Below are 16,289 nucleotides of genomic sequence, written 5' to 3'. Positions count from 1 at the left end.
AAAAGTAGATTAGCTATCATAAGAAAATACCAAATTTGATGTAGCGGTTAAGACATCAGACTAAAAACTGGGAGACTGTGAATTCTAGTTCTGCCTTAGGCACAAAGCCAATAGAGCCTGGTGGCGCAGCAGACTAATAGCCTGTTATTAACATCCAGCTGCCTGCAATTACTGCATGTTCAAATCTCCCCAGGCTCAAGGTTGACTCAGCCTTCCATCCTTTCTAAGGTAGGTAAATTGAGGACCCAGTTTGTGGGGGCAATAAGCTGACTTTGTATAAATATACAAAAGTATGAAGGCTATTGCTTAATGCATTGTAAGCCGCCCTGAGTCTCCGGAGAAGGGCGGCATATAAATCAAATTTAAAAAAAAAACAAAAAAACCTGGAGGACCTTGGGCCAGTCATTTTCTCTTAGCTCAAGGAAAGAGGTGGAGACGGGGGCAAGCTACTTCCAAAATTTTGCCAGGAAAACTGCAGAAACTTGTCCTGGCAGTTGTTGGAGTTAAGACTGGCAGAAAGGCACAATAAAAGAACTTCTTAAAAAAGCTACACTAAGAATGGATTACTTGAGTGTGTGTGATAAAACAGACCAAACGCAAATTTGTTTATGTTGGATTGTGCAGTCTTCCTTCCTCCTCTCCATTCACTCTGTAACTGCTTTCGCTTGCCACATAACAATCTTCCCTTCTTGGGACATTTGTGAGAGTCCCCCACCCCCCAAAAAAATAAAAATAAAGAAGTCCAGATGGCAATCACAGCAGTGCAATCAAATTCCTTCCAGGCAACATTTGACACATGTACAAAGTCCAACTTTCAACGGCACTGCGGCAATCTTCATCTTGACTCATTTGACATATCTCACCCCCAGTTGCTATTTCCTTCCAATTCAATTGTTCTGTGGTTTAAATTCATGCATGATTTCATTTAAATGATAACCACAGCAGCAACAAAGCTATGGAGAAAGTTAAGCAGAAATGTATCATTACTTACCAGACAATACAATTATAACAAGGATCAAAGTTGCGATTACAACAGCTACAGCTACAGCTACAGCGAATTTTTGGCCTTTGTGTATGACCGCTGAAAAATAGACAGGAAGATATTAGGAGATGTTCATGATTTCATTAAGGCTGTTTAGATTTTTTAAATGTTTTTATTGTCTCATAAACCACTCAGGATTGTAGTCAGACTATAGCATAGTAAATTGGACTTTGTTATCTGACTTGCAACTGTTGATCCCATCAAAATAAACCCTGAATGTCCCTCATCTCCTCCTCTCTTCCTCCATAAACCGAGGTGGGGAACTATGGCCCTTTTATGACTTGTGGACTCCCAGAATTCCCCATCCCTGCTCTATAAGGAAAGGATGAAGAAACAGTTAGTGTGACTCCCAAGGAGCACAGAAGCACAGCCTTGGTGTCTGTTGTGTGTGGCCTTCATATTTCTTTCTTCACAGAACAATTAAAGTAGATCTGGAATGGCTTACATCCTCCATCCAGGGGTGAAATGCTCCCGGTTCAGACAGGATCACCCGATCCGGTAGCGATGGCGGTGGGTGGTTCGGAGAACCGGTAGCAAAAATCCCTGCGCCCCCTCCCCCAGCTGAGCCGCACAATCATCAGAGGCTTTTTTTTTTACTTTTAAAAGCATTTTTTCTACCACCTCTTCCAACAAAAAAATGCTTTTAAAAGTAAAAAAAAAGCCTCTGTTGATCGCGCTGCTCAGCTGGGATCGTCAGAGACTTTTCAAAGCATTTTTTTCTGCAACCTCTTGGCCAGAGGTGGTAAAAAAAATGCTTTGAACAGTCTCTGATGATCCCAGCTGAGTTGCCTGATCGGCAGAGGCTTTTTAAAGCATTAGAAAAAATGCTTTGAAAAGTTAAAAAAAAAAAAAAAAGTTGGCCACGCCCAACCAGTCATATTACCCCCCAACACCAAGCCACGCCCACAGAACCGGTAATAACAAATTTTACATTTCATCCCTGCCTCCATCCTTCTTATACGTAGCTGTGGGAGACACAATCTCAATCCCACCACTCCCAAAGGTGCTTTTTCAAGAGGCAACGCGCCATGGAGCAGTGTGGTTCGCAGCCCAGGTGTTGGGGATCTCTAGCATAAAGGACAGCAGTGAAAAACAGAACATGCCATCCCAACCTACTCATCAAAACTGTGGTGGTGCAGTGGTTAGAATGCAGTACTGCAGGCTACTTCTGCTGACTGCCAGCTAGACAGCAGTTCGAGTCTCACCGGCTCAAGGTTGACTCAGCTTTCCATCCTTCCGAGGTCGGTAAAACGAGGACCCAGATTGTTAGGGGGAAATATGCTGACTTTGTAAAAACTGCTTAGAGAGAGCTGTAAAGCACTATGAAGCGGTCTGTAAGTCTAAGAGGTACTGCTATCTTCTCCAACAACATTTACAGCAGTTAACCGAATCTTGTTCTTTGAGAAGAAGGCATTAATATCAATTCCTTCCCCCTTGGAGGGATGATCTGGACTTCTGTCTCCCACCCTAATAGCCAAGTCAGGGGCAGGGTTTCTGTCCTGAAGATTATGAGGGAAACTCACCAGTGGTGAAATCCAATTTTTTTTACTACCGGTTCTGTGGGCATGGCTTGGTGGGTATGGCAGGGGAAGGATACTACAAAATCTCCATTTCCACCCCACTCCAGGGGAAGGATACTGCAAAATCCCCATTCCCTTCCCCATTCCTGGGAGATGGATATTGCAAAATGTCCATTCCCACCCCACTCTGGGGCCAGCCAGAGGTGGCTTTTGCCGGTTCTCTGAACTACTCAAAATTTCCGCTACCGGTTCTCCAGAACCTGTGAGAACCTGCTGGATTTCACCCCTGAAACTCATCAAAGCTACCGTGTTGGCCTTAAATCAGACTGCATCTGTGACTGTTCAGAGAACCCCATATTTATTTGTTTGTTTATTATTTATTTGATTTCTACAGATGCCCATCTCAGCTGACTCTGGACAGTTCACAATTCAAAAACATATTATAATTAAAACTTAAAAATATTTTAAAAGAAGAATAGTAAAAAAAAAACCATTAAAAATTAAAAAAACCATTAAAAACGTCTAATTTGAGCATATAAAAAGCAAGACATCTGGCCTGTTAACAATATAGCCAGGAGGGGGAGCCTTGAGGCATGTAGACCAGGGGTGGGTTCTAAAATTTTTTACTACTGGTCCTGTGGGCGTGTTTTTTTCCTTCTAGCCGATCAGCTGGGACTCGGGAGGCAGCGAATAGATTGTGGGTGGGGCCAGGCAGAAGTAATCTGCAAGATTACAAAGGATCCCAGGCAGGTGCCTACCTTTGTTTTTACCAGCATTCTTCTCATTCTCTGCATCAGAGCTTCCAGGAGACGTACTTGTGATCTCAGGAGTCAAGCAATGACAATTATCAGAAACTTCAGCTAATATCGAAAGGCAAAACAACAGTACATAAAGTTATGGTCTAGTTTTGTTATGGAGAAGACGCTGGACCCCCCTCCCCCCCAATACCCAACCAGGGTTCCCTCTCAGACAAACAATTTAAATAAATATTTTAAATAGCTGAAAATCCCCAAATCTTGCACTGCTGAATATTCACAGGAGGAACTCAATGTGACTTGCAAAAACCTCCTATGAGTTGATCATTTTGCAAGATTTCAGATGATTATATTAGGGGGTGGTATCCATGCCATAGGACAAAATCGGACCTAGACCTGGGGTATTTCCACTGATTTTGAGGTGCACATTGGAAGGTTTCCTTGCTTTTGCACAAGCAGGTATGTATTTTGCTGAATTCTATCTGAAACTGACACTCCACATAGAATCCCAGCTGCGAAACTCTCTGACTTACTCAATGAGCCTCTTAAAGCTTAGAAGATCATCTGGAAGAGTCCTCTCAGATGCTCTTCCTGGTTCATTAATTTTAAGAGTATTTGGTTCCAGTACAGTTCTCACCATAAGAAGCAGGAATGACTGAAGAAAACAGTCCTACAGGTAACCAATTATCTTACTAGTTTTCCCCAATTCTAGCTTGAATCCAGTCATCTCCAGATATTCAGATCAAAACTTTTCCCCAAGTTTGCTTTTTCAACTCATGCTTGCCTTACTTTTTGTTATTCCCCCACTAAGCATGGAAACCAACGTTTTTAGCTATATAATCAATAAGAGTATTCGCCTCTGATTTTATCAGTGCCCTGGGGTTTTTCTCCTGCTTCCTGTAGTTCACAAGTAAGCGTAAGAAAGATCGGAATGCCTCACCTGTAAATATTTCTGGCATCTTCCAAGCTTTCTGAGTTACAATATATATATATATATATATATATCAGGGTTCAGATGGTATGGAAAAAAAAGAATTTGGTATTAGTCATTCCTGCACAGGACTTTTTTCATTGATATATATTAATTGAGATATACATTATATTGATATATTACTGTAAGTAAAGTACTTTCTTAAACTCCTTAACTTCAGTGTGCTGCCGTTCACTTCAATCTTATTGACTGGAATGGCCAGAGGTTATGAGAGCTGATATCCAAATAATCTCTTGGGTACTGGATTGGGGAAGGCAGCTTTAGACAAGAAAAACTTGTATAGTTTACTTATTACTTTTCGATCATTCCCTAGTATGATTTTATCTAAGTCTGTTTCTTCTGGTCGAACTTGATCTTTTTTTATATTCTCTGTGTACTTTGAATTTATCTGTAGATATGTCCACCATTGCACTTCTCTTCCTAAGTCCAGTTCCAATTCGTTTCTAGTTTTTAATATTCCCCTCTTGGTTATCATGTCTCTATACCTAATTAATTTTGTCCAGTCGACTAAATTTGGATATGTTAAAGTTTCCTCTGGGGAAATCCAAGACGGGATTTGTATATAATGCTGTTTTTTAATTTTATTCCAAATTATTAGTAAAGAATTCCTAATTGTGTGCCATCTAAAGTATCCATAAATATTTTGTTTTCCTCCCCATAAATATGAGTGCCACCCTATAGTTAAGATATGTCCTTCTAATGTTAGCAGCCTTTTATTTTCCAATTCCATCCACTCCTTTATCCAAACTAATCCTGCTGCTTGATAGTAGGTCTCCCAATCTGCGAGGGCGGCTCCTCCTCTCTCTCGGGTATCTTGTAATACTTTTAACCTAATTCTAGGCTTCTTTCCTTGCCAAATAAATGTTGTGGTTAATCTATTTAATAAGTCAGAAAAAAATTTCCCCATTTTTATCGGAATAGTCTGGAAGAGGAATAAAATTTTGGGCAAGATGTTCATTTTTATTACTGCCAATCTTCCCATCCATGAAATCTGCAACTTTGTCCAGTTTTCCAAATCTTTCCTAATTTGCTCAGTTAATTTGTCATAATTTTCATAAATTTCTGCAGCATCCCCATGGTCACGATTTATATTCGGATTCTTGACAACTGGGTCATATTTATGAAGGTTGCAGTGTCCGGGGGTCATGGGATCACCTTCTCTTTTTACTTTGTGTAGTTCCTATGCTTTTAACTGCTATGTTCCATAACATTATTACAAAAGTGTTTTAAGGAAAACGAGTTTTCTTTCATAGCCCAAGTCGCAAAAAGCTTTTACCGTGTGCTTCATACAGCACGAGCCTCAACACAACAGTAGAGAAAATGTACTAAGCTAGTTCTACTAATCATTGCATTACAGGTATCCTTAGCAGGCGCAACTTAGTGCAACACCCCCTGCTTGCAAAATACAATCCCCAAACCCAGAGAACCCCTACACGAACTCTTAAATTTCTCCACCTCGAAGTTATTGCTGGGAATAAACCCCGAGGATTAACCCTCACGCTAAAGGGGTCTCCAACCTTGGCAACTTGAAGCCTGGAGGACTTCAACTCCCAGAATTCCCCAGCCAGCTAAAGGACGGACAGGCTTTTGCGCAACCCTCAAAGGAGGCCGTGCAGCCCCGCTGTGAAATACGATCTGTTAGGCCTTCAAAGCCTTGGGGCTCTTCGCCTTAAAAAGGTAACCCGCCCCTCCTTTCCTACCAATTGCGCTGCCCATTTTTTTTTTTTTAAATTCTAGGTCTCCTGCAGCAGATCGTGCACAGGGCTTAACGCGTCTGGCAGGAAAAAGAATTGCTTAGCGAGGGATCTTGGGAAAACTTTTTCGTCTTTCCCTTGTTCCGACCTGTCCATATAGAGGCGCGGCTGCATAATGGAGCCGGGAAATCCCCCGCGCCTGGCGGCAGCAGCTCCCTCCACCGCCAAAAGTGGGGCTGGCTTTCCGAGGACAGCGAGGAGAGGTTCCCCACCCCCCCATTTCCCCAGGGGAAATCCAAGACGGGATTTGTATATAATGCTGTTTTTTAATTTTATTCCAAATTATTACTAAAGAATTCCTAATTGTGTGCCTTCTAACGTATCCATAAATATTTTGTTTTCCTCCCCATAAATATGAGTGCCACCCTATAGTTAGATCATGTCCTTCTAATGTTAGCAGCCTTTTATTTTCCAATTCCATCCACTCCTTTATCCAAACTAATCCTGCTGCTTGATAGTAGGTCTCCCAATCTGCGAGGGCGGCTCCTCCTCTCTCTCGGGTATCTTGTAATACTTTTAACCTAATTCTAGGCTTCTTTCCTTGCCAAATAAATGTTGTGGTTAATCTATTTAATAAGTCAGAAAAAAATTTCCCCATTTTTATCGGAATAGTCTGGAAGAGGAATAAAATTTTGGGCAAGATGTTCATTTTTATTACTGCCAATCTTCCCATCCATGAAATCTGCAACTTTGTCCAGTTTTCCAAATCTTTCCTAATTTGCTCAGTTAATTTGTCATAATTTTCATAAATTTCTGCAGCATCCCCATGGTCACGATTTATATTCGGATTCTTGACAACTGGGTCATATTTATGAAGGTTGCAGTGTCCGGGGGTCATGGGATCACCTTTTGCAACCTTCTGACAAGCAAAATCAATGGGGAAACCAGATTCACTTAACAACTGCGTAACTAACTTAACAACTGCAATGATTCACTTAACAAATGTGGTAAGAAAAGTCACAAAATGGGGCAAAATTCACTTAACCAATTTCTCACTTAGAAACATAGAAAATATTCTGCTAGTGGCAAATTTATGGGTTACCTTACTCTTTGCCAGCTGGGTTTGTATCTTTCTTAAAACTTGAAAATGTATTCAAGGACTTTCAGAATACCCTATCTACTGTGTACCTGCCAAAAAAGCAAGTTCTCATATGACAAACAAATGTCTTGGCTAAGAAGGGAAAAACATGTTTCTTTAAAAGTGGAACAATATTTAAATGGGCAATATATTAAAGGGTTTATACACCACAGCCTTAAATTGGGACTACAAAGCCTTGAGTAAGGTTAAAATGTATGTTATCCATAATAATACTTTTGCTGACCAGGACTGACCAACGATGCTGTAAGGATTTGTTTACAGAAATTAAGTGAGATATGGGGAAATTTTCCATTGAAACAGTAGAGAAAGTGATAAGTTATTGTAAGGTTTTTGAATTCAGCTCAGAATCTGATAATTCCAATGAAACTCTGAACAGGAGGTTACTGATAATCAGCTTTTTTTTTTCTGCAGAAAGCAAAAAGACTGGACAGCCTTTTGTCTCTCACCTTAACAGAGTAGGCAGAGAGAAAAGCGCGTGCCCAAAAAACTTTTCCAAACATCTTATAGCTCACATAGCTTGTACAGAAGGTCATTTCTATAGTAACATAATTTCATATCATGAGAATTTCACTATTTTTCTCAGTGCTCTGAAAACAATAGATTTTAGAAGGGGAAAGAAATACATTTTCTGGCATATAAATCAGAACTTTGTTAGGGAATGCTGAAACCACATTTCAAGTTAAAAGCAAGGTTACTTGGCAGAATCCACTTTTTACTTTTCACAAAAAGTTTCTTTGCTAGGCTAAGCTTGGCAATTCGCCTAGAAGTCTTATCTAATGCAGTTGGCACGGTAGTTAGGCTGGGGCGTCTCTCAACAGCAATTAACAAAAGCTGAATTAGGTTACACTCTGTGTATGCTCTAATCCTTTCATTACTAAAACTATAGTTTATAAAGCTGAAGTCATTTCTTTAAACATTTCCTTCCTTCGTTGCACATTCTAATTCCTCTTTTTATTTTATTTTTTTTTACTTTGTATTATCTATCTCTTTAACTGCTATGTTCAATAACATTAAAGTGTTTTAAGGAAAACGAGTTTTCTTTCATAGCCCAAGTCGCAAAAAGCTTTTACCGTGTGCTTCATACAGCACGAGCCTCATCACAACAGTAGAGAAAAAGTACTAAGCTAGTTCTACTAATCATTGCATTACAGGTATCCTTAGCAGGCGCAATTTAGTGCAACACCCCCTGCTTGCAAAATACAATCCCCAAACCCAGAGAACCCCTACACGAACTCTTAAAATTTCTCCACCTCGAAGTTATTGCTGGGAATAAACCCCGAGGATTAACCCTCACGCTAAAGGGGTCTCCAACCTTGGCAACTTGAAGCCTGGAGGACTTCAACTCCCAGAATTCCCCAGCCAGCTAAAGGACGGACAGGCTTTTGCGCAACCCTCAAAGGAGGCCGTGCAGCCCCGCTATGAAATACGATCTGTTCGGCCTTCAAAGCCTTGGGGCTCTTCGGCCTAAAAAAGGTAACCGGCCCCTCCTTTCCTACCAATTGCGCTGCCCATTTTTTTTATTTTTTTTTAATTCTAGGTCTCCTGCAGCAGACCGTGCACAGCGCTTAACGCGTCTGGCAGGAAAAAGAATTGCTCGGTGAGGGAGCTTTGGAAAACTGTTTCATTTTCCCTTGTTCCGACCTGTCCATAAAGAGGCGCGGCCGCATAATGGAGCAGGGAAATCCCCCGCGCCTGGCGGCAGCAGCTGCCTCCACCGCCAAAATGGGAGCTGACTTTCCGAGGACCGCGAGGGGAGCTTCTCCACCCCCCACCCCCCACCCGGTCAGACCCAGAGCCGAGCCCCCTTCCCCACCTGAGCGTGCAGCACCCGAGAGCTGTTTTCCTCTTCCCACATTTTGCAGCGTTCAGGCTAAATCACCCTCCCCTCCCCCTCCCATTCCCAGGGTCGCTGAGGTCCGGTCATTTGCAAAACAACATCCGTCTGTAATCCTCTAATCCCCTCCTTTTTTCCTTTCGCTTTCGCAACAAGCGCAACGTCCCCCCTCGAGTTGGGCTTCCCAATTTTGTCAAGATTTGGGATTTCAGTTCCCAGAACGTCCCAGGCCCTCCTTTCTCAAGGTTGCCAAGCTTGGCATATGCTGCCCCCGAGCGCTCTCCTTTTATTCCTGCCTTCTCCACGAATACATTCTGACCCCACTTGGAACAGTTTAAAGCCAATTAATCTGCAGCCACCCCACTAGTTAGAGGCTGACTAGTGCTTTCACCCTCCCCCCCCCCAAGAAGTCCTACCCTTGTTGATGTGGGGTGGGGGCAGGGGTGAAATTCAGCAGGTTCTGGAGAACCGGTAGCGGAAATTTTGAGTAGGTTGGAGAACCAGCAAATACCACCTCTGGCTGGCCCGAGTGGGGTGGGAATGAAGATTTTGTAATATCCTTCCCCCAGGAGTGGAGAGGGAATGGGGATTTTGCAGTATCCTTCCCCTGGAGTGGTGAGGTAATGGAGATTTTGCAGTATCCTTCTCCCATGAGGGGAGGGAATGGAGATTTTGCAGTATCTTTCCCCTGGAGGTGGGTGGGAATGGAGATTTTGCAGTATCCTTCCCCTGGAGTGGGGTGGGAAAGGTTGACACCACTGTGGAATAATTTTTATTATTTACCCTTGTGAGAGTACGTTCTGTTTTTTAAAATAAGATCCATGTTTTTCTACATTTTTATTTATTTATTTACATTTTATTTATTTTTTTGCTGAGATTTTCTCATCCAGGCTTCTTACAATTTTCTGGCTGGCTGCAAAGAAAAAGTTTCTCCATGGAGCATATGGTACTACTGGCCCCTTTTTCATTTACATAGGCACAGAAGCCTTCTGCTCGCACTGGAAACCTGCAAAAAAAAAAAAAAGGACAAGGACAAGGAGTTACTATCTGCATGGCAATCGTAACTGTAATCAATGTTGCAGGAATGATCCTTCCAAGAAGATTCCCAGCTTTATAGAACATAGAGAAAAAGTAAAAATAATATGCATACACAGGCACACAAACCCAGAACACAAAGCATCGTTTGCACAGCATACGGTGGTCATGTTCTCAGCTTCAGAGAGGAGCAAAATCTCACTTGACAAATATAAATGATTTGCTAGTTGTAACATGGCAGCTGTTCTGACCTAGGCTTCCTTAGAAAGTATACAGCACAATCCTAGCCCCAGCAAACCTCTTTTATCTAAAGGGCTGTGAATTATTGTCATTCCCAGTCCGAAAGGCTTCCGCCGCGCCTTAAAGACCTTACTATTTCACCAGGCCGGCCTGGCCTAATTTTCCCCCTCTTTTAGAAAAGATTTTTTAAAATTTTAAATATCTTTTGTATTTTATATATTCAATTTTAAATTGGTTTTAAAAGTTTGGGGTTTTAAATTTGTCGGGGCCAAAATTATTTAATTTGATTTTATTCTATTTTTAAATTTTGTATTGTATGTGTTTTTATTGTTTTGGCTGTGCACCGCCCTGAGTCCTTCGGGAGTAGGGCGGTATAGAAATCTAATAAAATGAAAAAAAAAAAAATATCAGGGGAGTGTTTACAAACACTCACCTTATCTCCCTTGGAATGCTGCCAGAGAACTAATTGCCACACGCAAGGCAAGGCCAAACTTAGCACAGAGTCAAACAGAGCTTTTCCAAAGCTTTTACCGACCAGATGAACTAATTGCTTCCTGCAAAAGCTCACGTCCCGTTCCCTTCTCTTTTATGTCTTATGGGAGGGGCCAATCTCCAAGCCTCACTCCCAAGTCGACCCTGTTTTCTTAATTGTTCCTGTCTTCTGGCAGCTCTGCACATGTGCACATTGGGAACAGGCTGAAGCTGTTCTTCTGCCTTGCTGATGTCAGACTCCTGAGACAACAAAGAACTACCAGATGGCTTTAGCTCCCTCTCTGTCTCTGACTCAAGAGCCCTTATCCAAGCCTATTCCAGACTCCAGGACTGGCCCACATTCCTCCCCAACCTCCTCACTGTCCAAATCTTCTGCCAGCTCTGCGGCCACAACAGCAGCTACATCCGAACTAGATTGTGTTGTTTCTCTGTGTCATATAATACATGATAAACTGATAAACTGAAAGACAAAAAGGATAAGTGCAAAAAATGGAAAGAGGGGCACATAAATAACTAAGGCAAAATATCAGCAGTTAGCCTGAATCTGCAAAGATGAAGTCAGGAAAGCAAAGGCTCAGAATAAACAAAGACTTGCAATAAATAAAAGTCAAAGATAATTAAAGAAAGTTTCTTTCAACATATAAATAACAAGAAAAAAGTCAAGGAAACAGTCAGTCCGCTAAAAGAGAAGATAGCACAGAAGAAACAGGCAGTAGAGAGAAAGCAGAGCTGCTGAAGTCATTCTTTGCATCCTCTTCACCCAAAAGAAAACTATAGGCCAACCTATCAAAAACATAATTCTGAAAGACAGACTAGAAATTAAAGTTAAAATAAGCAAGAAAATGGTAAGAGAACACCTGTCTTTAACAGATTAAAAGAGTTGGAAGGGACCTTATATGTCATCTAGTCCAACTCCCCGCTCAAGCAGGAGACCCTACACCATTTCTGACAAATGGCAATCCAATCTTTTCTTGAAAGTCTCAGGTGATGAAGCTCCCACAACTTCCGAAGGCAACTTCTGTTCCATTGGTTGATTGTTCTCACTGTCGCTGTCTGATCTTGATGAATATAAGTCACCGGGACCTGATGAATTACATCAGGGGTGAAATGCTCCCGGTTCGGACCAGATCACCCGATCCGGTAGTGATGGTGGCGGGTGGTTTGGAGAACTGATAGCAAAAATCCCTGCCCCCCCCCCATGTCCAGCTGAGCCGTGCGATCATCAGAGGCTTTTTAAAAAACTTTTAAAAGCATTTTTTCTACAGCCTCTTCGGCTGAAAAAAATGCTTTTAAAAGTAAAAAAAAAAAGCCTCTGATGATCGTGTGGCTCACCTGGGATCGTCAGAGGCTTTTAAAAGCATTTTTTCCTGCAACCTCTTAAGGTTGAAGGAAAAATGTTTTTAAAAGTAAAAAAAAAAAAAGTTGGCTATGCCCACCCAGTCACATTACCCTCCCCCCACACCCACAGAATTGGTAGTAACAAATTTTACATTTCACCACTGGATTACATCCCAGAGTTCTGAAGGGTGTTATTTCAGAACCATTGTACCAAAAATCCCGGAGCACAGGGGAAGTGCCTGAGGATTGGAAAACGGGTGATGTGGTTCCCATCTTCAAGAAAGGGGAAAAAGCAGACCCAGGAAACTACAGACCAATCAGTCTAACATCAGTACCTGGGAAGATACTGGAAAAGACAATAATAATAAAAAAAACAGATCTGTGAACAACTGGAAGCAAATAAAGCTGTAACTAGTAGCCAGCACAGGTTTGTTAAAAACAGATCATGCCAAACCAATCTTATTTCATTCTTTGATAAAATCACTAAATTAGTAGACAAGTGAAATGTTATGGACATCCTACACTTAGATTTCATAAGGCATTTGACAAAGTAGACCACAATTTACTTCTTGGTAAGTTAGAAAAAAGTGGAATAGAAAATATCACCACCAGATGGATTTGTAGCTGTCTGATAAACTATACTCAACAAGTAGTCCTTAATAGTACTACATCCACATGGAGAGAAGTAAGCTGTGGGGTACCACAAGGCTCTGTTTTAGGCCCAGTACTCTTCAATATCTTTATAAATGACTTAGATGAGGGAATAGAAGGGAAACTCATCAAATTTGCAGATGATTCTAAACTGGCAGGAATAGCCAACATCCTCAGGATCCAAAAAGTTATTGACAAACTTGAACAATGGGCCCTATACAACAAAATGAATTTTAATGTGGAGAAAAGCAAAGCTTTACAGGGAAAATCAAAGGTATAAGTACAGATTAGGCGAGACCTGGCTCAAAAACAGTAAGAGTGAGAGGGACCTTGGATGATCATTTGAATATGAGCCAGCCAAAAAAGCTAATACAATCCTGGGTTGTATAAATAGAGACATAGAATCAAGATTATGTGAAATATTAGTAATATTGTTCTGGCCTAGACTGTAATAATAAATTGTATTATAAATTGTATTGTATTGGGTTTGGTTTGGTTAGTCTGGAGAAAAAAAAGGACTGGGGGGGACGGGACATGATAGTAGTATTCCAGTATTTGAGAGGCTGCCACAAAGAAGAGGGGATCAATTTATTTTTCCAAAGCATCAGAGGACAGGACAAGAAACAATAGATGGAAATTAATCAAGGAGAGAAGCAACCTAAAATTAAGGAGAAACTTTGTAACAATGAGGACAATTAACCAATGGAACAGCCTGCCTTCAAACATTGTGGGTGCTTCAACACTGGAGGTTTTTAAGAAGCGACTGGACAGTGACTTATCTGAAATGGTATAGCTTCTACTTCAGCAGGGGGCTGGAGTAGAAGACCTCCAAGGTCCCTTCCAGCTCTCTGTTCTAATTCTGACCCACCAAATCAGACCCCTTCACCCAATTCAATTGTCAAATCATCTTGATTTGTTTGCTTTCCAAATAAGGAAAGGCTGTGTCAACATTTTGTATGAAGGATTTGAATCAGATCAGAGGTAGTATGATACATCACACGTACATCCAATACGATCCTTAATTCATGAACTCCCATTTGCCATTGTACTATTACCTTGTTAATACTTTAGAACAGTGTCTCTCAACCTTGGCCATGTTAAGAGGTGTGGATTTCAACATCTTAAAAGTTGTCAGGTTTAAGAACCCTGCCTTATAGATACTGCCTTTCAGGGAAAACTCCAATTTTATGAGCTCTTCCTCCCTACATACAAAAATATAAAAAATTAGCACCAGATGCATCTGCTCTTGGAGATGATGCATCACTCATTCATCCTGAACTTCTCAATCTATCTCACCTGGCCCACCAGACGTTACATACTATTGCCTGAACAATTTTCTTCTTTTTTCCTCCCCTTTCTGTGTCTTTGGGGAGAGAAGCTTAGCCAAAAATTATCTCGATTCTTATTATTCTTTCAGCGACTCAAGCTGAAGTGTACTAACTATAAATACTTCGAATAGGTAAATAGATCTATTAAATCCTATAAACAAATAAAATATACTTACTGATTTTTAAACTCTGTGCCATTAGACCATTTCCAGATCTTGTTTTCTCTTGAGAGACCAAACCAGTAATGGAAGGGTTTGAAAATTTTTACCCAAAATTCCTAGAAGGGAAATAATATATAATAAAATCCCCATTCAGCAGACTAATTGGCATAGAAGTCTATTGACTGTCTATTGAATGCCAATATATATATATATATATCATTTGTGTCAAATTATTTCATTTGTATAAAATCGTAAAATTAAGGTAAAATTAATGTATAGGTAACTGCCTTGTCAGAACTATTTCAGATACAATGGGATTGTCCATTATTTTAGGGAGGTTTCTACAAAGTCCGCTAAAAGAGGTCCATTAATTTAAGCTCTGTACTGCAATGATGTACATGTCTCTGTATTTAAATTTAAATTTAACATAAATATTGCACAGGTTTCAGTAGAAACGTATGTTTAAATTTAAATTAACTTTAAATGTATTGCACAGGATTCAGCAAGGATATATGAGTTTCGCTTACTCATGATACCCCTAATAAATAAATATTTATTAATTTATATATATATATATATATATATATATATATATATATATATATATATATATATATATATATATATATATATATATATATATATATTTGTTTATGTAAGTTTTCACGGGTATGTATGTGTGTATAGTTAATATTTCGGGTTTCTTCCCGTGTAATTGTGGATATATCCCTAAAAGGGTAGAAGCGACGTTTCGGCAGAATCCCATCTGCCAAGGACTCAGGGCGGCTCACAACAATAAAACAACCAGTTAAAAATATAAAATACATAATATATAATTTATATTAAAACCCCCAAATCTAAAAACCCTCTCAGTCCAGGCTGGGCAATGTAAACAACCCTGTTTTTAATTCACGGCGGAAGGTGCGAAGGTCAGGAGCCAACTGGAGCCCCAGAGGAAGTTGATTCCAAAGGGTGGGCGTGCCCACAGAGAAAGTTCTACCCCTGGGGGTTGCCAGCCGACACTGTCTAGCTGACGGCACCCGGAGCAGGCCCTCCCTATGAGAACGCACCGGGCGATGGGCAGCTGTTATTGGCAGCAGATGGTCCGCCAAATATCCTGGACCTAAGCCATGTAGGGCTTTATAGGTCATCACCAGCACCTTGAATCTCACCCGGAGGGCAACTGGCAACCAATGCAAGTCGCGCAGGAGGGGTGTAACATGGGAATATCGGGACCCTCCCATCACAACCCACGCAGCTGCATTTTGTACCAGTTGAAGCCTCCGAGTGGTCCTCAGGGGCAGCCCCATGTAGAGAGCATTACAGTAGTCAACGCATGAGGGAACTAGCACATGAGTAACTGTGCGTAGGGCATCTCGGTCCAAATAGGAGCGCAACTGGCAGACCAGACGAATCTGGGCATATGCCCCCCTGGTCACGGTTGTTATATGATCTTCTAAGCTCAACCGTGAATCCAGGAGGACACCCAAGTTGTGCGCCCTGTCTAGAGGGGGCAAAATTTCACCCCGTATAGCCAGCGATGGAATCTCTCCTTCGAACCGAGATGCCGGTATCCACAGCCACTCAGTCTTGGCAGGGTTGAGCCGAAGCCTGTTCCTCCCCATCCAGATCTGTACCGTTTCCAGGCACCGGGACATCACGTTGAGGGCATCACTGGGCTGGTTCGGGGTGGATATAAAAAGCTGGGTATCATCAGCGTACTGATGACACCCCACCCCGAAACCATGGATGATCTCCCCCAGCGGTTTCATATAAATGTTGAACAGAAGGGGTGAGAGAACCGACCCCTGAGGCACCCCACAGTTGAGGGGCCTCATGGTCGATCTCTGCCCTCCTGCCAACACAGCTTGGGTCCGACCTGAGAGGTAAGAGAACCACTGTAAAACGGTGCCTCCCACTCCCAACCCCTCAAGGCGCCGCAGCAGGATACCATGGTCGATGGTATCGAAAGCCGCTGAAAGATCTAATAGGACCAGAACAGAGGAATGACCTCTGTCCCGAGCCCTCCAGAGATCATCCACCAGTGCG

General features: G+C 41.6%; 1 protein-coding gene across 8 annotated transcripts in view; it reads right to left on the bottom strand.

The window, feature by feature from the left end:
* Window positions 1-9,817: 9,817 nt before the first annotated feature.
* LOC117667960 (C-type lectin domain family 2 member D-like) overlaps window positions 9,818-16,289 on the bottom strand; it is a 29,016-nt gene continuing 22,544 nt past the window's right edge. For 7 of the 8 annotated variants that reach the window (XM_087888106.1, XM_087888108.1, XM_087888105.1 and 4 more), the window contains 2 exons: window positions 14,256-14,356; window positions 9,818-10,001 (listed from right to left, as the gene is read on the bottom strand). In XM_087888106.1, coding sequence (XP_087744232.1) covers window positions 9,878-10,001; window positions 14,256-14,356 — 225 coding nt within the window. In that variant the 3' untranslated portion in view covers window positions 9,818-9,877. Of the gene's footprint in view, window positions 10,002-13,806; window positions 14,357-16,289 lie in introns of all 8 variants that reach the window. The other variant, XR_015732704.1, reaches the window with a different exon arrangement.

The sequence above is a fragment of the Pantherophis guttatus genome, chromosome 2 (assembly GCF_059756535.1).
Source record: "Pantherophis guttatus breed Tessera chromosome 2, ASM5975653v1, whole genome shotgun sequence".
NCBI lineage: Eukaryota > Metazoa > Chordata > Lepidosauria > Squamata > Colubridae > Pantherophis > Pantherophis guttatus.
Note: the sequence above shows the minus strand (reverse complement) of the source record. Positions and strands in the feature narration are given on the sequence as shown.